We start from the raw sequence: 26,753 nt of genomic DNA on the forward strand, positions 1-26,753 counted from the left end.
CTTTCACCCCTCTTCCTCACAGGAGTACCAGTGAAGGGACAACAGATGCCCTAAGTGAAATTGAGGTGAAGGGGAAAGTCCAGCAGGACCTCAGTCTCCCTTCCCTCCCCCCGCAATCCATTTTATGATGATCACATAGGCCTCTGCCCAAAACTGAATCTAGGGGCCAGGACTTCCCATTTCCTAGAGGAATGGTTTTCATTAATCACAGACAACTGGGTCAAGAAAATAGCCAAGGATACTCCCTTGAGCTGTGAGCTACACTCCAACTGTTTTACATCCAGTCAACGCACCTACAACAATCCCATAAAACACAATCTGATGCAGAATGAAATATCTCATCATCTAAAAATGGGGTGATAGTGTTCCCTTAGAAGAAAGGCTCTCTGGGTTCTACTCCATCTTCTTCATTGTACAGAAGCATACAGGGTATATTAGCACCATTCTTGATGTCAAAATGTCCAAGTGGATGAAGAAAATGAAGTTTGGGTTGGAGATCCTGGCCTCTATGGTGTCATCCCTGTCCCGGGGCATTTCTTGACTTCAATAGATCTAGTGGACATGTATCTCCATACACCCATCAGACCGTGCCACAGCAGACTTCTGAAGTTCATCCACAAGAGCAAACATTATCAGTACCAAACACTCCCGTTCAGCCTGTCCTTGGCTCCCAAAATTTTTACAAAGGTGTTGATGGTGATAATAACCAGAGGCAGGTCACAAGGAACTCATCTGTATCCCTTCCTGGATGACATCCTGATCAGAGCTTCATCGCAGTCAGCAGAAGACAGGGCCATAACTTGCACTTTGAATCTCCTCTAGGTGCATGGCTTTGATATTGATGCCAAGAAAAATTCTCTTGTTCCACCCAGGAATTCATTTTCTTGCTCCAGAGCCGTGGGACGGCTACCATAGCTCTATGCCTCTAACTGCTAGGACTCCTGGTGTCATACATAGGGTTCACTTTGTCACAATTATGCATCGGACGTGTTGAAGCCTTCATACTAAAGGTTGACCTCTCCCTGGAACATATGAAAGATGAAATGTGGGTTCCGATACACGTGTTCAACTCCTTACACTGATGGTCAGCCTATGACAACGTCCCTAGAGTCTTGCCCATCTGATTTCCAGATCCTTTAGTTTTCACAACCATTGCCAGCCTGGATGGCTGAGGAGCTCACTTGGACACCCAAAGAGCCCAGGGCCTCTGGAGTGAGGAGGAAAAAAGGGTCGCAGCATAAACATCTTAGAGCTGAGAGTAGTCAAGCTAGCTCCACAATCAAGCCAGCCCACCCTAACAGGGAACCACATGCTGCATCAATCAGACAGTACGAATGCAGTTGCGTATTTAATCAACCAAGGGGGAGCAAGGAGTCCAGTACTACATGTAGAAGCAGTAGAAATAATGAGGTAGGTAGAACAATTCTTCCTTTTCCCTCAGAGCAATCCACATCAAACGGGGACCTGAACCAAAAGATTGTCCAGCTCAGCAGGTGCAGAGTCATCAATTCTCAGTGATGGTTGAATCAGGAGATTTTCTGTCTTATTGTTCAGACTTCCTTCAACCAACCTGTTCATGAATTATGCAAATGCAAAGAGGCCAAAATTGTTCAGAAGGGAGGCAGACCCCAGATTCATGGGGACAGATGTCTTATAGCACAGTTGACCCCAGGACCTACTTTGTGTATCTACCATTTCCATGCATCCGATAAAGTGAGCTGTAGCTCACGAAAGCTTATGCTCAAATAAATTTGTTAGTCTCTAAGTTACCACAAATCCTCCTTTTTCTTTTTGCGGATACAGACTAACACGACTGCTACTCTGAAACCGGTAGTTAATAAGTATTACTATACTGAAAACATCTATCCAATGTATAAAATATGTCTGTATAAGCACACAACATAAAGTATGACTGCTATGAAACTTCAGCCTGATGCATGTATTCTTGAAAGTAATGTGTGTTAATTACTGAGATGTTGCATTTGGTTTAATGGTGATAATGTATCACAGATTAAAAGTGAAGTGAACAAGCTGTACAAATTGTTGGAGATTGATATTGATGGGGTCTTCAAGTCCCTGCTACTGTTAAAGAAGAAGAAATATGCTGCTCTGACGGTGGAGCCAACAGGAGATGGGAAATATGTTACCAAACAGGAATTGAAAGGATTGGACATAGTCCGAAGAGACTGGTGTGATCTTGCAAAAGAAACTGGAAAGTGAGTTTTGCTTTTAATATTGACTTTATTTTCATCTCATGATGTACGACTCTTGAAAATCTCACACACAATCTTCATTAACATGTGAGCTGCTAGATGTTGCTAATGTCTCTCTCACAGGAAAAATGTTGCTACTGTTTATAGCCAGTGTTCAGGTTCTAAGTGATTGCCATATGTGAGGTCAGGAAGGAATTTTTCCTTAAGTCAGATTGGCAGTGCCAGTGACCTTGCTGGTTTTTCATCATCTTCTGCAGCCTGGGGTGCAGGTCACTTGCTGGGATTACCTGGGTATATCTCAATCAGTTCCCTGCCATTGCAGTGACCTTCGTCATTGGTTCACTTTGGTCCCTTCTGTTCTCCTCTTGTGACCCATAATGATATACTCTAATTTCAGTGTTGGGTTGTCTAATTTCAGTGTTGGGTTTGGTGTGTGGGCGCTGGGTAGTGTTGGTGGCCTGTGATATATATACAGGAGGTCAGACTAGATCATTTGGTGGTCCCTTCAAGCCTTTGAACTCTGACTCTAACTCCTGTATTAAGTACAGAAAGTGCTTTAACTAATTTTTAAAAGGACTCAGAACAGCCTATCAAAATATTGAAAGATTTTAAGCTAGTAACAGATTATATGTTTACACTTAAAAAGCTCTATTTTTACTGTCGGTTGGTCTCACTTTCTTGTAAATCTTAAATTTTGCATTTCCTCTGAAGCAATTAAATATATAGCACAATAAACCTGAATTCAGGAATTGTGAGACATGTATGTATTCTCACATGTTTTATCATTGATTTGGGTTCTTAGGTTGAGATTTTTGAAGGAGGCGTAGGGAGTTTGATACTACACTGTAGCAAATTACAGCTTTAAAGAGTTGTTAATAAATTTTAAGTTTGCAGAAGCACTCAAAATGGAAGATGTGGTCACTGTCCTGAAGAGCTCTTTTGTCATTCATTTAGATCCTTTTATTTGTTAAAGAAGATTGTATGTGGTATCAATGATTATTTGATTTATTGGCATTTACTATGTGAAGCATATGGAGCCTCTCTTGCACTCAACTTTTACAGAGATTATACAATTAGTACTAAAGGAAGAATACTTTTGATTGAACAGAGAGGTGGTCATTTTATGGCTGAGTCAATTTGTATTGCATACAGCCTCTTGGAAAATATTAGTTTAAAGTACCCAGAAATTGATGCCTCTCTATCTGTAAATGTACACTACACACTTGCTTACTATTCTTAACTGTTGTATTTTCTAAGAAAAGATGCATCATAATAGAAACAAATTTCTCCACGTTAGGAATGTATGAGTAATTAAAGCTATACAAATGTTTGTCAGGGTTCTCCAGTGATTAAGTACTGCAGCTGGCAGACCCTCTGTATACATTTTTCCAGAAATAGGCAGGAAGTTAGAGTGAACAGACTTCATAGTCAAATTTTCTCTCATTTTGGATACCTTTTGTGGATTAGTAAATGTCAAAACACCACTGAGGGGGGACATTATAAATGCATTGGGTCCATCATTTTAAAATAGTTTCAAGAAATAGTTTGAATTAAAACATGTAAGCGATCATGGGAAAAAGCGTTGTTAATTTTGAGGTAAACTTTGTCCTCCGTTTGTAGTTTTTAGAGGTAACAAAGAGAGAGATGCACATATTTACTATGGTATTTTTTAAAGACTAAGATACCCTCTGTATTTTAAAAAAAGTTTTGTTTGCATCTACTTCTTTACAGCTATGTAATTGGTCAGATTCTTTCTGACCAGTCCCGAGACACAATCGTGGAAAACATTCAAAGACGACTAATAGAAATTGGAGAAAATGTGATAAATGGCAGAGTCCCAATAAGCCAATTTGAAATCAACAAGGTAAAATGGTACCACTCATCAGCTACTGATAAGATTTTCAGGTTTCTTTTTCCCCCCATAAAACTATTTTGCAAGACCTTTTATAGTTAAAAATGCTGTAGTATATGTGTCTTCTTTACATGCTGTTTCACCAAACTCAGGCAAGGGATGGACGGTCATTAATGATTCCTTCATGCATTTGATATGATATTACCAGGGATTTTAGTTTGTCTTTCTGGTCAGTGATCCAGAACTAGTGCTGGGAAAAGTTGTATGGTTCCTGAAAATATTGATCCTGGTCCACCTCTCTACGTCAAAAGAGGAAATGGCCAATCCCCCTCTTTTTTAACTTGATTCTTTCTTTTAAATTTATCACTCCTACACTTCTGTTCCTTTCATTTTCCCTGCCACTAGCACTTGGGCCCCAATTCAGCAAGGGACTTAAGCAATAGGCCTGACTTGAAGTCTATGAGTAATCCCTGTTATTTCTATTGTGATATTCCCTAGGAGCCTCAGCCAAGGACCAGAACCTCACCGTGCTAGGTGCTGTACAAACACCCAACAAAAAGATGGTCCCTGCCCCAAAGAGCTTACAGCCTAAGTAAGAAAGGCAATGGGACTATTCATGTTTAAAGTTAGGCATGTGCTGAAGTACCTTGCTGAATGAGGATCCTAGTGTGTGTCTCTAACCTCTTCGGAGTCCCAAATCTGGTTTGTTTTTGTTTTGTTTTTTTGGTCTGTGAGGCCATGCTCCAAGAACAGAGCAATAGAATGTAGTTTCTTTGCCACAGCTGAGAACATTGTCCCCCAGGTCATTACTTTAGTTATGGAACATAAACTGAAGAGTACAATGGAAAAGAATCGAAAAGTTATTTTCACTGTGGAGTATGTCCAGAAGTCCAGTACAAATTGTTGGGTTCTCCCTCTCTGTGGCAGAGACTGGAGCTGAAATTAATTCTGATGCCCCGTCTGGGACTTGCCCATGAATGTGAGCCAGAATGTTCTGCCTTAGCTGGCAGGAGTGCTGTTCTTTCCTCCCTTCCTTTTTGGGAACCATGAATAAAACTTTTTTCCTTCTTTCTTTGTTAATAAAGCTTCTCTCTTCCCATTGGAATTCTTATGAAAAGACTCTTCTCTCCCAGCTTTGCCACAGTATAATAGTGCCCCTTCTCTGCTGGGCAACTCTTTGGTCCTCAAGAAAATTTAAATGAAGTAGTAATGAAAATCACACACTTTCATGTCAGTGCTTGTGGAGTCAACTATTTTGTGGCTCATTGACAGCTGTTCCATTATTACCTTGTCTGTCTTTTCTTGAAGACCAGTATGACTACAACCATTTTAAACCAGTTTTCTGTTAAAAATGAATGCTATTGGAGATATCTCCCATTGTTCTTTGTATGCTTGCTCATGTCGATTCCATTCTAGGTGTGCGCATGCCCAAGTGTGCGGTCGTCGGAGATTTTTGCCTTAGCGGGAACTGTAAGGTCGGCAGTGGCGCCCCCTTGAGTGCTCCTATGTCGGTATATATCGCTGGCCCTACACCCTCTCAGTTCCTTCTCATTGCCCGTGGTGGTTAGTCGGAGCATGTTTCCTTGCATTGCAAGGGCTAGCGGTTTTGTTTCTACTGACTTTGAGCCTTACGGTTTTATAAATAGTTTGTTTATAGTAGTTAGTGTTAAGTGTAGTTAGAAGTTAGAGTCCCAGCGGGGACTTCGCCCCAGGAGGAGCATGCCTTGGTCTCCTGAGTTTAAGCCCTGCATGGTCTGTAACAGGCCTACTCCTGTAAGTGACCCCCAAGAGCTGCCTCAAGTGCTTGGGGGAATCACACGTGAAGGACAAGTGCCATATTTGTAAAAACTTTCAAACTTCTTCATTTGCGGGCTCTCTTCATGGAGTCTGCCCTTTGCCTGTCCTGCCAAGACTCGCCTAGTACCTCGGTCTCAATGCGCAGTGCACCCGCGGCACCAGGCTCTGCCTGGCACCGATCCCCATTGCCAGCGCCCAAAAAGAAAACTAGGAAGCACAGTTCTCCAGCTCCAAGCAAGAAGGGCCATGGGTCATCAGGCAAGGGACCCAGTTCAGGCCGCCCGCCACTCCAAAGCCATGTGTGCATGCCTCCCCAGTCAGGGCCCTAAGCTTCTGAAAAGGTCCACCACCAACTCCAAGGAGTGGTATGGGACCCAATCCGCTGATGGCACAGATGCCTTCGCAAGCTCCGCTGGTGCCGAAAGAACAGAGGCCTCTGCCCATGCGGCCAACACAGCATATGCCGCAGGAAACAGCAAAGGCTCCCTATGAGGACAAGCTAGCTGCTAAGACTCCTCAGAGGGTAGTGGAGCACTGCTGATCCCCCGAGCCAAGACAGCGCTCTCCATCTCTACGCCACAAATCCCCGGAATCGCAGCCCAGATCCTCTGGGGCTCACCCTGGGTCACCAGCACTGCGATCGTGGTCCCTGCTGTCTCGATGTGGATTGCCTACAGGGAGGTGCTGGTCTCCGTACTACCAGCACCGTTTACTCTCCCACTAGTCGTCCTCCCGGTGCAGATCTCAGTTGCCTGCCCGGTGGGACCACTCCCTGTCATGTCTCCAGTTGCCCCCTGGCACCAGTCTTCTTGAAACCGGCACCAGTCTTCTCACTCCGGGCACTGGTCTCTGGTGGTGACGGTCAGCAGGCAGACTCAGGCATTGATGGCCCCACTGTGGTCGCTGGAAGGGGATTCCTCCAGCATGTAAGGGCAGTTCAGCCTCTTGCCCAGACTCTACTGGCGTGATTGGGCCCCTGAGGCCGTCTCGACGTCAATGGCCCCACCTTGGCAGCACGGCCAATGGCCAGCGCAAAGGCTACTCCCTTCAGTTTTCAGCCACTGCTCCCTCCTTTCTCATCCCTCTTCAGGGACCCCTCTCACGAGCAACTCCTCATTCAAGAAGTCGAAAACCTCCTGCACCTGGGGATGGTGGAGGAGGTCCCTCGGGATGCGACAAGAAGGGCATTCTACTCCCATTATTTCCTGATCCTATATGCAAAAGGGGGCCTCAGACCTATTCTGGACCTTTGACGCCTCAATAAGTCTCTCAAGAAGTTGAAGTTTCTCCTGGTCTCCTTGGCCTCCATCATCCCCTCCCTGGATTTGGGAGACTGGTACGCTGCCCTTGACTTGAAGAACGTTTATTTCCATATCCCGAGGTCATAGACGTTTACTCTGTTTCATAGTGGGCGGACATATTTTCCAATTCATGGCACTTGCCTTTGGCCTTTCATCAGCCCTAAGGGTCTTCACAAAATGTGTGGCACCAGTGGGCTGCTTACCTGAGACGTCACGGGGTCCAGGTCTTCCCGTATCTCGAAAATCGGCTCATCAAGGGCAGGTGTTGGGAACAAGTCCAGAGAAGCCTTGATCTGGTGCGTTCCACCTGCTGCGACCTGGGCCTGTTGATGAACGAGAAAAAATCCACCTTAAAGCCAGCCCAATGAATAGAGTTCATTGGGGCGATTCTCTATTCAACGTGACCCAGAGCCTTCCTTCCGGAGGCGCATTTTCAGGCCATGTCGGACCTGATCTCCCACGTGAAGAACCACCTGCTCGCTATGGCTCACACCTGCTTGTGGTTGTTGGGCCACATGGCCTCCTGTATATAGGTGGTCAGTCACGTCTGGCTCCATCCCCGGCCTCTGCAAGCATGGCTGGCGTTGGTTTACATCCCCAACAGGCATGACCTAGATCGGGAGGTCAAGGTGCCGGATCACATTCTGTTGTCCCTGGATTGGTGGATGAACCCCCTATAGATGTTGCAGGGAGTTTGCTTCGCTGCCCTGTCCCCGTCGCTGACCCCGGTCTCCAATGCGTCGGACCTGGGCCGGGGAGCCCACCTGGGCAAGCTCAGCATGCAAGGCCACTGGCTGCAAAATGATGGTTTGGCCCCCCATATCAACATCAGGGAGCTCAAAGCCGTTCACCTAGTCTGCCAGGCTTTCTTGCCCCACCTGAGGGGAAAGGTGGTGCAGGTCCTCATGGACAATACCGTCACGATCAACAGGCAGGGCAGAGCCAGGTCGTCGGCCCTGTGCCAAGAAGCTCCCCGCCTTTGGGACTTTTGTGTGCAGGAGACCATTCATCTAGTAGCTGCGCACCTGCCCGGGACCAGGAGTGTGTTTGCAGGTTGCCTCAGCAGGGCCTTCTCATCTTGCCACAAGTGGTCACTCCATCCAGAGGCAGTCATTATGATCTTCCAAAAATGGGGGACTCCGCAGATGGACTTGTTCATGTCCCGTCAGAACAGGAAATGCCACGTGTTCTGTTCACTCTGGGGGATGGACAGGGGTTCCCTGTCCGACACTTTCCTGCTCCTGTGATCGGGGGCCCTGATGTACGCCTTCCCACCAGTGCCATTGCTCCACAGAGTCCTCGTGAAGATCAAACAGGACAGGGCAAAAGTTATCTTGATAGCTCCCGAGTGGCCTTGCCAACACTGGTTGGACATGCTGCTGGACCTTTTGGTAGCTGCCCTGCTGTGGCTACCTCTCTGGCCAGACCTGCTGTCCCAGAACCATGGCAGTCTTCTACACCCGAATCTGGCGGCGTTGCACTTGACAGCATGGTTACTGCATGGGTGAATGCGGAAGAGCAGGAATGCTCAGCCCAGGTTCAACAGGTCTTGTTGGGTAGCAGAAAGCGCTCCACCAGAGCAACTTACCTGGCCAAGCTGAAAAGGTACATGTACTGGGCTTTCCACCCTCCATTCCAAGGCAGGTCAGCCTTCAGTCATGACATGACAGCCCGGTTTTTGAAAGATCTGGAGCATCTCTACCCTCACATGCGGGACCCTGTCTGTTCATGGGACTTGAATCTCATGCTGTGAAGGCTCTTAGGGCCTCCCTTTGAACCTCTGGCTTCCTCCTCTCTTCTCCTTCTCTCCTGGAAGGTTTCATTCCTGGTTGCAGTAACATCTGCCCACAGCGTGTCTGAGATCTTTTTCAGAACTTCCCCCCAACGGTATTCTACAAGGATAAGGTCCAACTGCGTCCTCACCCGGTGTTTCTGCCCAAGATAGTTTCCCAGTTTCATACTAGCTAGGACATATACTTACCTGTCGTCTTCCTGAAGCTTCATAAATTGGAAGAGGAATGCAGGTTGCACACCCAGGATAGGACTACTACAGGAGGGCGCTGGCCTTGTACATCCACAGGACAAAGCCGTTTTGCAAGTCAATGCAGCTGTTTGTTACGATGGCAGACAGGATGAAAGGTCACCTAATGTCTGCTCAAAGGATTTGGTCTTGGATCATCGCCTGCATCCGCTACCTCTGTGAGCTGGTGAAAATGCCTCCACCGGCAATAGTCAAGGCGCACTTAACTAGAGCACAAGCATCAGCAGCAGCCTTCCTGGCTCAGGTGCCGATCCAAGAGATCTGTAGAGCTGCTACCTAGTTATCTGTCCATACGTTTACATCCCATTATGCACTTACCCAGCAGGCCTGGGATGATGCTGGCTTCGGCAGAGCAGTGCTGCACACTGCAAGACCGTGAGCTCCCAGCCCACCTCCATTGACAGTGCTTGTGAATCACCTAGAATGGAATCAACATGAGCAAACACTCGAAGAAAAAATGGTTACCTACCTTTTTGTAACTGTTGTTCTTCGTGTCCATTCCATTACCCACCCTCCTACCCTTCTTTCGGAGTTGCCCACAAGAAGGAACTGAGAGGGCGCTGGGCCAGCGGCACCTGATACAGTAATGCATAAGCACGGCACTCAAGGGGGCGCCACAGCCGACCCTACGGATACCTCTCAGGAAGAAATTTATGACGATTGCGTAATTGTGCACACACACCTAGAATGGAATGGACATGAGCAGTACATCTCAAAGAACAACAGTTACCTAAAAGTAGGTAACCGGTTTTTTAAGTCCTACACACTCCACTGTTTTATTGCCTTTAAAATATTTAGAACCAAATATTAGTTTGAAAGTTATGTTGATGAAGTTGTAGGTGTAGAGAAGGGGGTGATTTTTTTTCCCCAAAATCTTCAAGTGAAGTAATTACGGAATATAGAGGGGAAATGATTTATTGTAAAATTCCAGTAGTCCTATCCATAGACATATTGAAACCCTGGTCTACTTCTGTTACAAAGTTTGTTAGATATAAATGTGTCAGACATTTAGAATTTTCAAAACTGAAAAAAAAATTAACCTTTCACTGCATTCTTGCACTGTGTATAGTATTTCATACTTTGATTAAATCTATTTTTTAACTATTCTAGCTGTCTTTGTGCTTGTTTGAACTTTTATTAGGGGTTCCTATTGTGTTTAGCTTTTCAGAAACTTAATGTATAAAATTTCAGGTTGCTCTTACAATAATGTTAATTAGGGAGCATGAAAGACTGATATATTTGTTATAATGTTATATTTATATTAATGTCATCTTTCAAAATTGTTTTCTGGTGAACTGTAGAGGGATGACGAAGACAGCTATTATATAATCTTTGTTTTTTACTGCAGTGATTTGTCCAGTATTTAATTTCCGTTTTTCTCAAAGATATGTACCTGTTTTCCCCTTTGTCTCTTAGGCATTGACAAAAGATCCTCAGGATTATCCTGACAAAAAAAGCTTGCCACATGTGCATGTTGCCATGTGGATAAACTGTCAAGGAGGCCGAAAAGTGAAAGCAGGAGATACTGTGTCGTATGTGATCTGTCAGGTAAAAAAAAATCTTGGTTATGGGTAGATACTATTCATGAGGTTTTGGGAGAAAATAAAAAAAAACAAATCCCTCAAATCGTTGAATGGCATTATTCTGTATTTTTAAAGAACACTATTAAGTAAGGTTAACATAGACTCATGTACTATAAGTCCAGAAGGAACCATTGATCCACTAGTTTCACCTCTTGCATAACACAGGCCATAGGACTTCCTGAATTAATTCCTGTTGGAACCAGAGCAGTTTTTTAGAAAAACATTCAATCTGGATTTTAAAATTTACAGTGATGGAGAATCCACCACAACCCTAAATGAGTTATTCCAATGGTTAATTACCTGCACTGTTCAAAATTTGCACGGTTCTTTCTAGACTGAATTTGTATAGCTTCAACTTCCAGCCATTGGATCGTGTCATACATTTTTCGACTGAAGTGTCCTCTATTATGAAATTTCTATTCTCCATGTAGGTATTTATAAAACTGTCATCAAGTCATCCCATAACTTCTCTTTAGTGAACTAAATAGATTGAGCTCCTTGAATGTGTCATTATAAGGCATGTTGTCCAGTCTTTTAATCATTCTTGTGGCTCTTCTCTGAACCCTCTCCAGTTTTTCCGTATCTTGAAGTGTAGACACCAGAACTGGGCATAGTATTCAGTAGCGGTAGCAACAGTGCCAAACTCAGAGATTAATATAACCCTTGATATTCCATTGTTTATATATCCAAAGATCACATTACCTTTTTTTGGCTAGCGTGTTTAACTGGGAGTTTACGGTCATGTGAGTACCCACCATGACTCTACATCTTTTTCAGAGTCACTGCTTCCCAGAATAGTCTCCCATCCTGTGAGTTTGGTCTGCATTCTTGGTTCCTGCATCTGTGGCTTTACCGTTGGCCATATTGAAATGCATAATTTTTTCATGTTCCCAATTTACAAACGATCCAGAGCACTCTATATCAGTGAGCTGTCCTCTTCATTATTTACTACTACCCCAATCTTTGTTTGATCTGCAGACTTTATCAGTGACGGTTCTATGCCATTTAAAAAAAAAAAGTTAAACAGCAGGACCCCACAAGAAACGTATTTGCGTGGTGATGGTTTCCATCATTTGGTTTCCATCTGTTTACAAGTACATTTGAAGACCTATCCATTCGCCAGTTTTTTATCCATTTAATATGTGCCATTGTGGATTTCTGTATCATACTAGTTTCATAATCAAAATGTCATATGCTACCAAGTACAAATACCTTACCAAAGTCGAAGTAGATTACATTAACACTGTTACCTTAACAATATCAACCAAAACTGTAATCTCATCCAAAAAGATATCAAGTTAAACCCGATATATTTTCTGTAAACCCATGTTGATTGGCATTAATTATATTACCCTTTTTTAATTGTCTATTTGAGTCCCAAATCAGCCCTTCCATTGTTTTGCCTGGGATCAAAGTCAGGCTGACAGGCCTATAATTACCTTTGTCATCGAGCTTTCCCTTTTTAACTATTGACATGACATTCACTTTCTTCCAGTCCTCTGGAATTTCTCCAGTGTTCTGAAAATCAAAATTAACCATCCAGAGAACTCCTAGACCAGCTCTTTAAAAAAAACCAAAACAAACAAAAAAAAACTCTTGGATACAAATTATCCAGACTTGCTGATTTAAAAAATAGCTGCTGTTTAACATCCTCCTGAGTTACTGTTGAAATGGAAAGTATTGCGTCCTCATCACAGGATATAAATACATCTGGCTTTTTCCCCAAATACAGAACAAGAATATTTACTGAACGCTTCTGTCAATGCAGAAAAGGCAGTTCTATCATTTCCATCTAGAAAGGGATAAATATTATTATTAGAGCCCTATCAAATTCACAGTCCATTTTGATCAATTTCACGGCTGGAGGATTTTTAAATGGTCAATTTCACATTTTCAGATGTTTACATCTGAAATTTCAAGGTGTTTTAACAGTGGGGTCCCTTTTCCGGCAGTGGGGACTTGCAGCTAGGAGCCCTAGCAGCAGGGGAAGGTCAGACCCATGTCCACAAGCCTCCTCCAGCTGCAGGAACCTTTGGAGCTTCGTGCAGCAAGGGGAGGCTCTTGGAGGTGGGCCTGATCTCCCCTCTCCCCCTTGAGAGCTGCCAGGCAAGGAAAGGACAAGTCCTGTCCCTCCCCAGCCTGGCGGGGACTCGCAGCTAGGAGCCCCCCTGCTGTTCCCTCTAAGGATTCTGACTTTTTGTTCTTCCACCCTCAGCCTAGCTCTCTGGTGGTGGATGCGGTAAATGAGTCAGGTAGGCAGTGCTTCTCTAAGTCTATCCCATTTGACAGGAACCAGAAAAGGCTGGATCTCTTTGGGTGAAGGTCCTGTTCGTCAGCAGCTCGGCAATTCAGGATTGTGAATTATCAAGTGGTCGTGGCCAAATATAATTTTACAAATTTATAACTGATTCATGACTTTTATTGACCATTTGCCACAAGAGCATGGGGAGCAATTCCAGTCCATCATCTCAGACGGCCAGTTGGTGGTCAGAACTGCTCTTCAAGCATCCTTCGCTGCTGTTGACACTGCTGCCAGGTTCATCTCTATGGCACTGGTTATGTGCAGGGCATCATGGCTCTATATCTCAGGATTTCCTTGAAATGTACAGAAGACGGTGGAGGACTTTCCCTTCGATAGTTGTAAACTCTTCTCGGAAACCACATACGAGTCCTTGCACCCTCTAAAGGACTCTAGGGCTATTTTATGACCCCCTGGCATACATATACCTACAAATAAGAACGGCCCTACTGGGTCAGACCAAAGGTCCATCTAGCCCAGTATCCTGTCTTCTGACAGTGGCCAATGCCAGGTGCCCCAGAGGGAATGAACAGAACAGGTAATCATCAAGTGATCCATTCCCTGTTGCTCATTCCCAGCTTCTGCAAACAGAGGCTAGGGACACCATCCCTGCCCATCCTGGTTAATAGCCATTGATGGACCTATCCTCCATAAATTTATCTAGTTCTTTTTTGAACCCTCTTATAGTCTGGGCCTTCACAACATCCTCTGGCAAAGAGTTCCACAGGTTGACTGTGCATTGTGTGAAGAAATACTTCCTTTTGTTTGTTTTAAACATGCTGCCTGTTAATTTCATTTGGTGACCCCCTAGTTCTTGTGTTGTGAGAAGGAGTAAATAGCACTTCCTTATTTACTTTCTCCACAACATTCATGATTTTATAGACCTCTGTCATATCCCTCCTTAGTCGTCTCTTTTCCAAGCTAAAAATTCGTAGTCTTATTAGTCTCTCCTCATACGGAAGCTGTTCCATACCCCTAATAGTTTTTGTTGCTCTTTTCTGAACCCTTTCAAATTCCAATATATATATATATATATATTTTGAGATGGGGGCGACCATATCTGCACACAGTATTCAAGATGTGGGTGTACCATAGATTTATATAGAGGCAATATATTTTCTGTCTTATTATCTATCCCTTTCCCAATGTTCTGTTTGCTTTTTTGACTGCCACTGCACATTGAGTGGATGTTTTCAGAGAACTATTCACAATGACTCCAAGATCTTTCTTGAATGGTAACAGCTAATTTAGACCCCATCATTTTATATATGTAGTTGGGATTCTTTTTTCCCACGTGCATTGCTTTGCATCTATCAACAAAAAGCTTTATCGAGAAAAAGTTTAGTAGGTCACAGACTACCCAGAGATTGTTTCCTGCTCAGTTTTCTTCTTGGTTCCATAGATCCACTGAATCCCCCAGAAAGAGAGAGAGATTTAAAAGAAAAAGAACTGCTATCTGCTCTCCGTGACCACCCATCATCTTCAAAGCAACAGTTTTGATGGGTTGGTTGAGGGTTCGATCCATTCCACACCTCTGGATTTACAGCTGTGCGTGTTAGCCCAGATCCCATCCTTCTGGAGACTGCCTTGCCTATTTCCTATATGCTTGGAGGCAGATCACTATAGACAAGTGAGTCAACATACCATCCATTTTGCATCATTCCCTCCCTTGCACCCACTTCCCTTCCCTGTTTTTCTCCAGGGACCCCTCCCACGAGCTTTTATTGAGACAAGTAAATTTCTCCTTCGATTAGGAGCAATAAAGCTGGTTCCTCCTCCTCATAAGTGCGAGGGATTGTACTCAAATTATGTCCTTGTGCCAAAGAAGGATGAAGGGTGGTGATCGATCTTAGTTCTAAGATTTGTAAACAAGTTCATAAAGTCTCAAAAATTCAGGATGGTGACTCTGGAAGCTATAATTCCTTCACTGGAGAAGGGGGTTTGGTTTTCGGCCCTTTACCTACAAGATGCGTATTTCCATATCATGATACATCCATTGCACAGGAAATACTTATGCTTCACTATAGGACAGGATCGTTTCCAATACTGAGCGTTTCCCTTTGGCCTTTACTTGGCCCCCAGGTGTTCTCAGCAGTCCTGGCAGTAATGGCTGCTTGCTTCTGACAAGAAGTGATCCTAGTCTTCCTGTACCTTGACGACTGGCTACTCCAGGGCCGTTCCTACAAAGTAGTGCTGTCATCCACCCAGACAGACTTTGGTCTGTTCCAGGAGTTAGGTCTGCAGTTGAATGTAAAAAAGTCAACATTAATTCTTGTACAGAAGATATAGTTTGTAGGGGCATATATGGACTCATTGATAGCCATAGCGTACCTTCCCTTAGACAGATTCATAACCCTGTCAGATCTGGTACAGAAAGTACAGAGGAGCCCTTCTTCTTAGCATATGCGCAACATGCCTCAGGAATCACAATAAGGAACTGTGTTCAGCTTTTGGGACACATGGCAGTTTTGTGACCGATCATGCAAGGTTATGTCTCTGCTGCTTCCAGAGTTGGCTCAGAAAGATCTATTCCTTGGTCAGATACCTTGGACAGAAGGTGACAGTTCCTCTACAAGTGAGGAACTCCTTAGACTGGTGGAAGGATTAACTCAATGTCGGTACAAACATTCCTTTTTGTTGCCCGTCAGTGACTTTAACAACAGAGATGCATCGCTGATGGGATGGGGAGCCAACCTCAATATCTTCACAACTAAGGAAGACGGACAACTCAAGAAACCAATCTTCACACCAATCTGTTGGAGCTCAGGATTGTCAGGAACACTTGCTTTCATTTCCTGCCCCTTATCGGGGCAAATCAATCAGTATCATGACAGACAACATATCCTGCCTGTTCTATATCAATAAGCAGGGAGGAGCAAGATCCCCCTTCCTATGTGCTGAAGCCGTGAAACTATGGAATTGGTGCATGGCTCGTCAGATCCAAATTTCAGTAGTCTACCTCCCAGGTATTCCGCACATCACAGCTGATATTCTCAGCAGACACTTGTCAGAGGATTACAAATGGGAGCTAGACACCCAAGTTCTCCACAGCATAGTCCAAAGATGGGGACTGCTAGAAGTGATCTCTTTGCCATCTCCAGGAACAGGAAGTATCCTGTTTTCTGATCAAGAGGGGTCTGGGCCGCTATGCTTTCTTCTATCTTGGAAGAAGGGTGTGTTCTATGCATTTCCTCCAATGCCACTGATACTAAGGGTAATGAACAAGATCAGACAAGACAAAGTCAGAGTTATCCTTATAGTGTTGACCTGGCTGAGACCAGCTTGGTACTCTTACTTGCTTCACCTGTGTGTCCAGCTGCCATTCATGTTCCTGACCATTCCTCATCTCCTTTCACAGGATGAGAGTTGTGCTTCATCCCAACATAGTGGCTGTCTGCCTTGGGGCATGGTTCCTCAATGGTTTACGGGGTTAGAATCCTGCTCTACGGAAGTACAACAGGTGTTACTGAATAGTAGAGTACTTTCTACCACAGTACTTGCCCTCACCCCGTTCGGTTTTGGCATACATTAGCTTATGCATGTGAAAAATACACTTTTTTTTTCATAGTGTTCACATGACCTGTGGGTGGTATTCTACAGGTTTAATGCATGCTGCATTTCCCTGAAGAACAGTTTTTTCTTGGAACTCAAGATATTTCTCTACCCTCCCAGCAGCCCCATTTTCAACCTGCATTTTTAGCCTCTCATTTCAACATGTTTCAGCCTCTGTTTTTACTTTTTTCTCTTTTAAGAACGGCTCATTGTGCCCTCTGGAACTCCAGAATGGCACTCTTGACTAGAAGGATTGCAAAGAGTTTCTTAAGGTGCTCAGCCCTTTTGGGTTGATCACATTGTCTCTGTTGTGCTACTTATCTGTGCATTGGTGCCTGACAGTTTCTTCTCCATCAACCCACTTTTATTCCTGTCTATGTAGAACTTAGCATAAACTTCTTAGCAAAATAGATCGTCTTGCTCTCTTAATTCCTCCTTCCATTTTTCCACTTAGTGTTTTGTCTGTTCATTGACGATGCACCACTGATTATTTTAGTACATTCATGTAAGGATATGATTTGGTATCTGCATGTTACAATAGATTAATTGAGTATAAGTCCAGAAGGGACCCTTCTGATCATCTAATCTGACCTCCTGTGTAACACAGGCCATGAATTACTTCCTGTTTGAACATGAGTGTATCTTTTTAGAGAAAAAATCCAATCTGATTTAAAAATTTTCAGTGATGGAGAATCCACCACAACCATTAGGAAGCTGCTCTAACGATCGCTGTAATGTGATCATGCTGATTTAATATAAGGGTGATCCCAAAATGTTTGCCCTTTGCGAACTTTTAACTGGGCTGATGGTAACAGTGTATTTTCATTGTGCATTTCTCAATTGACAGATGGGACTGTTTACTCTGTCTACTATTACTGATTTGCGCACACACAAGCTGTAATAATACAAGCTTGATTTATGTTCTTGAATTTACTAGCTAATGCCAGCAACAAACGTGTAACCTGTTTCTTCGGATTTCTTTAATTTGTATTGGATATGTAATAATATAGCTGAAGGAAGGAATCCACTGTACCCTTTTTTAAAAATCTAGTTTTCTAATGCTGAAATGTCTAACCCCAACTCCAGCCCACATATGACTGATTTTTTTCTCTTGGTTTGTTTTGTGTATGTCCCCTGTCTTAGGATGGGTCAAATCTGAGTGCCAGCCAGAGAGCATATGCTCCAGAACAGCTGCAAAAACAAGAAAATCTTACTGTTGATACTCAGTACTATCTGTCACAACAGATTCACCCAGTAGTGGCTCGAATCTGTGAGCCCATAGATGGAATTGACTCTGTTCTCATTGCAACATGGTTAGGTAAGTATCTAAAACTCACTTTATCCAGAGAGCATCAAGGGGCGGAGTGAGCGGAATTAATGCACATCATTTCTTAGCAGAAGCACAGTAGGGAATATGTTCTTCAGGTCAGTCTGTGTTGGGGAGAGAATAGTTAGGGAATGTCTACACTGCCGCTAGAAATGAACCTCCAAGCCTGGGTAGACAGACTCATGCTAGCTCGCTAAAAATATCAGCGTGGGCATTGCTACACGCATGGCAGCTTCGGCTAGCCGCCCAAACTCAAACCTAGGGGTTTGGGCAGGCTTGGACTTGGGCAGCTAAACAAAAATGCTGCCTCTGCTGCAGCTGCAGCGTGCGGTTGGCTCTGCTTGAGTGAGCAGGAGGCTGCCGACCCAGGCTGGGAGGCATGGCTTTCCGCTGCCGTGTGGTCACGCTCTTCTACTTCGTGGGACCTGGGTAGCTGGTGGATTTAGTTGTATGCTTAGTCACGTGAGTAGTCCTATTGACTTGAGTGGAGTTACTCATATGAGTAAGTGCTCATCTGTAATGAGTGAGGGTTGTAAAATCTAACTCTGTCTGGCACCCTTTAGGTTTTTATCCATGGCAGCCCTGTTGTTTCTTCACAAGCTTTTCTTAAGTTGCTAAAACATACTGTGCAGTTACAGACTCTGTGCTCTTTAGTATCTGTCCAGGGAAAAAGAACTTTGCAGCTCTGTTAATATTTTTAATCTCTAATGGCAAGGTAAATCTTTTCAGAAATATGGCAATAAAGACCTTTTTCCTAGGATATAGCAGGCAGGCCACTCTAATAATCCATAGTAATGGATCCTTCCTTCCTTGTGTGTCAGGCATGTAGAAAAATCAAGAGACACGATTACTGCTGCAGGTGCACACAGATTCACCCGTTTTCACTCAGCCCGAGAGAGGTGCGGGTGCCTGAGCTTTTCTTAAGACAACTATTTTTCTTTAGGAGATGTCAGAAAAAACAGTAAAACTTTTCCTAACCCACACAGCTTATTTCACACAACAAGTGATCCTCCACAGGCTCCCTATCCAGAGGAAAAGTTTAGTGTTTAGTAAGTTACTTGTAAATCTTCTCCAACAAAGGGTTTATTTTCTAACTCTTTTATAGAAAATATGACGTGACTATTCATATACATCATTTTTCATTTTGTTTCCTCCCCAAAGGTAATTAATTGGCCGAGCTGATGGAGGTCTGACATTCAACTTGACAGCATTTCTTTGTCTGTCTGTCATTGCATATGTAATGGGATAACTTTGGAACACTGCATCCAATCAATAGAGCCCTGCAAATCCTGGGCCCTGCGGCTCTCCGCTTTATATCTGTGGGCCATGTTTGTGGATCGCAGATCAGATGGCTCTACAAATCTATTCTAAAATATGAGGGCGTATTCTAGGCATCAGTGGCCATAACCTTATTGATTAGAGAAAATTGGAAAATGGGAGACACACGAAGCCCCTGCCAGCTGTTTAGCACAGCCACAGCCTCGAGCACCTCTGCAGTTGTCTGGATCAAACTGGTTGATGGCCCCATTAGCACTTTTCAGCATAGCAATGGTCCTATCTCATCTCTGCCCATCCTTCCAATAGTTTTACATGTTGACACCCTGAATGATTTATCTCCCAGATAGAAAGAAGAATAATGTTGGAGGAGTGGGGTGGAGGAAGAATGGGGGGAGAAAGGAATGGGAGCATGCACACAGCCCCTGGCATGGGGAGAGGGAAGCATGGGGCACAAAGAACCCCTTGTGAAGGGAAGATTGGGGACTCCTGGTATGGGGGAAAGAGGAAGGAGAGGTATGGAGAGCCCCTAGCATGGGGAAGGAATGTGGGAAAGGAGGGGTGGGGGGAAGACAGAGCCCCCCTGCATGGGGAAGGGCATGATGAAGGTTTTCTTAGTCCCTACCATGGGTGGAGAATGTACAACCCTTCTATGGGGGACCCCTGCTGAGGGTTTTGAACATTAAGGGATGCACTGAAACCTTGCTTAGAGGAGACTGGGGATGTTGGTGTGGGGGGAAGGGGAATGGAAAGGGGCACAGAACCCCAGGTCAGGAGGTTGGGGGTACATGATACGGGGCGATAGAGGGCACACAGAGCCTCTGCTGTGGGAAATAAGGGGGACATTAGGGGCATGGTGGTGCACAGAGGGCTGTTGATGAGGAGAGGGAAATGGGGGACCTGGTATGGGAGGAGAGGGAAATGGGAGCATACAGAACCCCTCTCGGGGAAGACTGGGAGGAGTTTCAGGAAGTCCCTGAAAAAGGGGGATGGGAGGATGGCACACAAGGAGCTTGTGGGCAGGAATGGGAGGGATGCAAGGACCACTTGATGTGTGCAATAAGGTTGGCCTACGTAAGCTATGAAGCATGCAGTGCTCAAGAAAATAGTTATGAGCTCCCTAATGAGAGAGAGAGATCTGGAGATCCCTTACCAGGATCAATTCCCTCACTGAAGGGTGCTCTAAAATATCATATGCTCCCTTGGAAGAGGTAGCTTCTTTATCAGATCAGGAAGAAAGATGAAAGCAGCATTAAAATAGATGTTTTATGCAGGGATCTATGGCTTGGAGGAAGTTGCAACTCTTAATGTTTTGCTAAGAGATATTGACAAGGTTCTGTCCTCCCATAATAGAATGTTAAAAAGATTAAAAGGAAAAAAATTGGATTGTGCCATTTTAGCTATTAACTTTCAAGCTGGTGCTATAGAATCGTAGGACTGGAAGGGACCTCAATAGGTCATCTAGTGCAGTCCTCCCTTGATTGCAGGGGACTGAAGTATTATCTAGACCATCCCTGACAGGTATCTAACCTACTCTTAAAAATCCCCGATGATGGAGATTCCACAACCTCCCTAGGCAACTTATTCCAGTGCTTAACTACCCTTACAGTTAGGAAGTTTTTTCTGATGTCCAACCTAAACTGCCCTTGCTGCAATTTAAGCCCATTGCTTCTTGTCCTATCCCCAGACATTAAGGAGAACAAATTTTCTCCCTCCTCCTTGTGACAATGTTTTATATACTTGAAAACTGTTATCCTGTCCCCCTGTCTTCTCTTCTCCAAACTAAACAAACCCAATTTTTTCAATCTTCCCTCATAGGTCATGTCTTCTACACCTTTAATCATTTTTGTTGCTCTTCTCTGGACTCTCTTCAATTTGTCCATGTCCTCCTTGAAATGTGGCGCCCAGAACCGGACACAATACTCCAGTTGATGCCTAATCATCGTGGAGTAGAGCGGAAGAATTACTTCTCGTGTATTGCTTACAACACTCCCTTTAATACATCCCAGAACAATGTTTGTTTGTTTTTTTGCAACAGTGTTACACTGTTGACTCATACTTAGCTTATGATCCACTATGACCCCCATATCTCTTTCTTCAGTACTCCTTCCTAGGCAGTCATTTCCTGTTTTTTATGTGTACAACTGACTGTTCCTTCCTAAGTGGAGTACTTCACATTTTTCCTCATTGAATTTCATCCTGTTTGCTTCAGACCATTTCTCTAGTTTGTCCAGATCATTTTGAATTTTAATCCTGTCCTCCAAAGCTCTTGCACCCTTCCCAAGCCCATCGTCCACAAACTTTATAAGTGTACTCTATATGCCATTATTTAAATCATTGATGAAGATTCTTCACACAACGCAGTCAGCCTGTGGAACTCTTTGCCAGAGGATGTTGTGAAGTCCAAGACTATAACAGGGTTAAAAAAAGAACTAGATTAATTCATGGAGTATAGGTCCATCAATGGCTATTAGCCAGGATTGGCAGAGGTTGTGTCCCTAGCCTCTGTTCACCAGAAACTGGGAATGGGTGACAGGAGATGGATCACTTGATGATTTACTTGTTCTGTTCATTCCCTCTGGGGCACCTGGAATTGGCCACCATGGAAGACGGGATAATGGGCTAGATGGACCTTTGGTCTGACCCAGTATGGCCGTTCTTATGTTCTTATATTGAACAGGATCAGACTCAGAACTGATCCCTATAGGATTCCACTTGAAATGCCCTTCCAGCTTGACTACGAACCACTGATGATTACTTTCTGGGAATGGTTTTCCAACCAGTTATGTACCCACCTTATGGTAGTTGCATCTAGGTTGTATTTCCTTAGTTTGTTTATGAGAAGGTCATGCAAGACAGTATCAAAAGCCTTACTAAAGTCAAGATATACCACATCTACTGCTTCACCCTTATCCACAAGACTTGTTACCCTGTGAAAGAGAATTGTTTGGTTGGTTTGACATTATTTGTTCTTGATAAGTCCATGCTGACTGTTAGTTATCACCTTATTATCTTCTAGGTGTTTGAAGTTAAGTTGACTGGTCTGTAATTCCTGGGTTGTCCTTATTTCTTTTTTATAGATTGGCAGTATATTTTTCCCTTTTCTCATCCCCTGGAATGTTTCCCATCTTCCATGACTTTTCAAAGATAATCGCTAATAAATCACTAATGGTTATGTCTGTGTCCAGTGGAGTGCTAACTTGCAAGAATGCCAACTTTGCATATGAGTTTCAGAACAATCAAAAGAAAAGTCAGACCCTACAGTTCAGAGGCAGTGGACGTTTTGGTAATGGCCTAGATAGAGGAGTTGAAGATTTAATCTTGTATAATCCTGAGGCAAAGAAAGATAAAAAGATTCCCGAGTTATATCCATTTGTTTTCAAAAGCCAAAAAAATTCTTCAGAAGATTATGCTAGCCTAGTAGATATAGGACCAGGTTTTCAAAAGTGTTCAGGACCCACAATTGGGGTTCTAAAGAGCTTAGTTTCCATTTAGGCACTCCTAAATGTAATGGCTAGATTTTAAAAACTGTGCAACTCTCAGTAGAGTCTATTGTTTTCAAATGCATAAACTGCATTTTGCAGCGCAATTCAAGATGGAAATTTTTTGGTGTATAATATTTCTACAGCAGAGATTTTTTTTAAGCATCTGTAACCCTGCCAGACTGATCGTCCGTATACCTATTGCAGCATCTTGTAAGATTAACAACCAAATACGTTCAGTTTGATATCTCCATGCCCCTGAAGTTTCCTTATTTTGGCAGAATTTTATCAGGTATTTTCTCAAGCATGTAAACTGTATTGGGTGGTAGAAGCCAAGTCTTTTTTCCAAAGACCCACATTAAAAGTAAAAATATTATTCTCACATAGTTGATCAGAGTTCTGTCATAAATCTTTGAGTGATCTAGAATCATTCCAGGCTCAAATTAGTTATTCTAGGATCTTTCTGCAATAATGGGGATGGCCTACATACATTTGTCTCTGAATGCATCAGAAATTTTATTTTTATAGTGGCTAGAATGTCTTATTCAGCCTCATCAGGTAGCTAAACAAATCATTTGACTCTTTAATGGGTTCTTGTTTATACTTAGGCAATGTGTACACCAGGCAACTGTTGCTGTAGTTAGATGCTTATTACAGTGACAGAAGCTGTAAGTAAATCCACCTCTCTGAGAGGTGGTAACTAGGTTCGTGAAACAATTTGTCTGTTGACCTGGTAATGTCTATCCTGGAGCTTAGGTTGGCTTAACTACATCAGAGGGGGTGAAATTTTTCACAGCACAGAGCAATGTAGCTAAACTGACCTAAATTTGTAGCATAGAACATGTCTTAGTCTCTATTACACAGGAAATCCTGGCTTTCTCTCTCCTTGCAGTGGGTCCAAGAACATTTCTTGCTTTCTGAAGAAACCCTCCATTCGGATAATTGTAGGAAAATATTGTGTCTGATGGATTAAACTTTGCTTATCTTTTCAAACAGTTGGATATGAATTGAGCCACTGTAGTGAGAAATGTGATGTGAACCAGATGTCTTTGCAGAGCAAGCGATCAAAGAGCGTGAAACATCTTCAGATCTCCTATTTAACAGAATTGGGTCACTCTCCATTTAGCGAATGCTGCAGTGATGGCTCACCTTACTAGTCATGGCAGATGAAGTGTAGCCCTGCTCAGGGAAACATTGCTTATCTTGGAATGAGCAGAAAAGATTTTCTCTGACGATAAAGCACTCCACATACTATGCTGGTGATTTCAGCCTAGAGCAGACTAGTTCAGCCACTCTATTTTAAATGCTGGAGAATAGAACTTCAGTCCACAAGTATTACACCAGATTTGCAGAATGTAGATAACTCTAAATAGCAGATTTATTTGCTTATAAATTCCATCTGTAAATTCTCTATCTTTGGACTTGCGGTGGGGAGAAGAGGAATCTGACTAGTGTTCGGGATGTATAGATTTACTGTTCCTGAAAATCACAGCAAACTCTACATGTTTCTTCCTTTTTCCTTTCATTATTACAAAGGTCTTGAGAAAATATGAGTGACCAAATGAAACTGATTCCCACAGCCCCAGTGTGGCTCTGAATAAATTGGTTTACAGACCTGACCCTATTGTCCATCACCCAGTTCCATTAGATCCTCACAGAAGCAGCCTATTGTCTCTTTTGCACCCATCTCAGCAGCCTGTCCAAAAGGGTTATGATTTGTGGTACCTTGATTCTGAAGTGCCATGCAATGTCAATATCCTTCTTGAGTGATAAATTGCTGGAGAACATTCTCCAGAAGACAATGAGATTCTCCTTTTTGGTGTGAACTATCTGACTTCTTTAACTTTCTCCAATGCAGCCTAGAGCAAGATCTGTCTCAGGTACCATTTTCAAAAGGTCAACATTCTCAAATTTATTTCTGTCCTAGGCTCTACTGCGTTTTTCTCTCTCATCCCTTAAGGTGTTTTCTAAAAGCAGCCAAGCAACTGAGACACACATTCTGTGGCGTTCACTCCTCCTTTGAAGCCTGTGCGAATTACTGAAGCTGTTTGCTACATAAAAGGGAATTTCCCCATATCTGTATAATTGATTTCCATGAGAAATTCCAGTGGTCCATAGGCCTATGCAGATACTGGTGTTCTTTATTTGACATGCAAGCAGTTTTGCAACATGTTAATTTTAGGAAAGTTACTCTTCTAGTTCCTGTTTAGTTTAGTCATGGTGTCTACTTTTTTCAGGAGATGCTTTTTCTTCTGGTAATCTCTGCCTGTCTTCTTTGTTCTGAGGAGAACCCATTTGTATGGGCTACCAAATGTAATTTTATAGGTTGGATAAAGTTCAAAAAATGTTGTATAGGGAATTAACAAAGCAACTGCCTTTTAAATTATTTATTTTACAGCTCTCCAAATTGTGCTACTCTTCACTATACATTTAAATTGTACGTGTTCGTGCCCCCAGAGAATTAACGGTCTATTTTGTCATATTATACAATGAAGGGAAACCAGATCTGTGGGTTTGAATAGGAGGGCGAGGAAAGACAAAGCAACATGATTATATTTCCTAACCACCACATCCATGAATTGATCAGTTTTAGTTTTAACAAATCTTGGTTATTCAAGATTTATTTAGAAAAAAAATAACAAAACTGCTCAGCTGTGCTATTCACATACTTTGCTGAGCAATCTGGTATTCCACAATTTCTTAACTGTGGAAATCGGTTAAAGTGTGTGAGTTAGCCCCTTATTTAAATCTCTGGGTGCTGTGAATTTGGTATCAACTGTATAATTCCCTTGGGTGTTATTGACTGTCAGAATTTGTTAACAAGGTGCAGGCCTTTGCTTGAAGGGTGATTTAGGGGAGACTATGAGGGTTCTTTTTTGGAGAGCTAGCATGTGGTCTCTTTGTTTTTTTTAATTACAAACATGTACTTAGTGTGTGATAAGTACATTTAAAAAAAAAAAACAGAGAGAAAGTAAAGCATTATTGTTTGAGAATAGTCCTGCTCTGGCATGGGAATGGACTGGGTGACTGAATTGATGTGTTCTATCTCTAGACGCTATTTCTATAAACCTTTGTTTATAGTAGTAATACTTATATTTTCATTTTTTTCTTTCCCAGATCAAATTTTAATCACTCCAGTGTATTTGATTATATATAGGTCTTCCTTTTAGAATGTCTATTCAGTCAAACAAATTATTTAAATTAGAGGAATGTAAAGATCCCTATTATCTAAATTTAGGCAACATTGGTAAGGTTATTTGGGCATTTGTATAATGGAGCGTTACTGGCAAAGAAGTCTCCAGTTAGGGGAATTCTTTGCAGTGCATGATATTGAGGGTTTAGATAATCAGAATCTTTCCGTACTTTCAGTATGTACGGAGTTGGGTGCTGAAGTACGTTTCCACTTGTGACGTGATTCTAAAAGAAATTCACACCCTTAGTCTCTAGGTGGCAGCACCAGATACTATTTTTCTTTTGTTTCACAAAACCTCTAATGAGCAAAGGTATAAATATATAAACTTTTCTGTTTGCATAGCTTCCAAAAAAAGGCTGATTTTTTTTTTAAGACTAATCTCAATTTTTTTAAAGATAATATTAATTTTAGGTCATCTACAGAAATCAGTAAATACCCTATCTCTTGTAGTTGCTCTAAAAACTGACACTTCTTATGACTTCTGCTTTGTTTATGCTCACCACTATAGTCTTTGGAGGAAAAAGCTGCAACTCCTGCTCCCCCGCCACCCCCCAAAAAAGTCACTTGCAAAAGTTTTAACTTCAAATTATTTTAGTAACCAAACCAAAATAGTATAAACGTTGGTCATTCATTTAGTATTTTAAAACAACAGTTAAAACTTCAGTGGCAACATACAGACCTTTCTTTTCTTGTATATTTCTGTCATACAAAGGTAAATCTCTTTGGTTTATCTTCACCATTACTTACTTTCTGAAGGATTTTTTTTTTTTTTAAATCATGAATGCATCCTCTCTATTTTTTAAGGCTGACCTATAGGCCAGAGCCTTTAGTGATAGTA

At 42.8% G+C, this 26,753-nt stretch overlaps 1 protein-coding gene across 4 annotated transcripts in view; it reads left to right on the forward strand.

The window, feature by feature from the left end:
• POLA1 (DNA polymerase alpha 1, catalytic subunit) overlaps positions 1-26,753 on the forward strand; it is a 349,929-nt gene that overhangs the window by 150,816 nt on the left and 172,360 nt on the right. For all 4 annotated transcript variants that reach the window (XM_074968368.1, XM_074968379.1, XM_074968396.1 and 1 more), the window contains exons 29-32: positions 2,011-2,216; positions 3,945-4,077; positions 10,621-10,752; positions 17,782-17,956. In XM_074968368.1, the coding sequence (XP_074824469.1) occupies positions 2,011-2,216; positions 3,945-4,077; positions 10,621-10,752; positions 17,782-17,956 (646 nt within the window). The remainder of the gene's footprint in view (positions 1-2,010; positions 2,217-3,944; positions 4,078-10,620; positions 10,753-17,781; positions 17,957-26,753) is intronic.

The sequence above is a fragment of the Natator depressus genome, chromosome 1 (assembly GCF_965152275.1).
Source record: "Natator depressus isolate rNatDep1 chromosome 1, rNatDep2.hap1, whole genome shotgun sequence".
Taxonomy (NCBI): Eukaryota; Metazoa; Chordata; order Testudines; family Cheloniidae; genus Natator; species Natator depressus.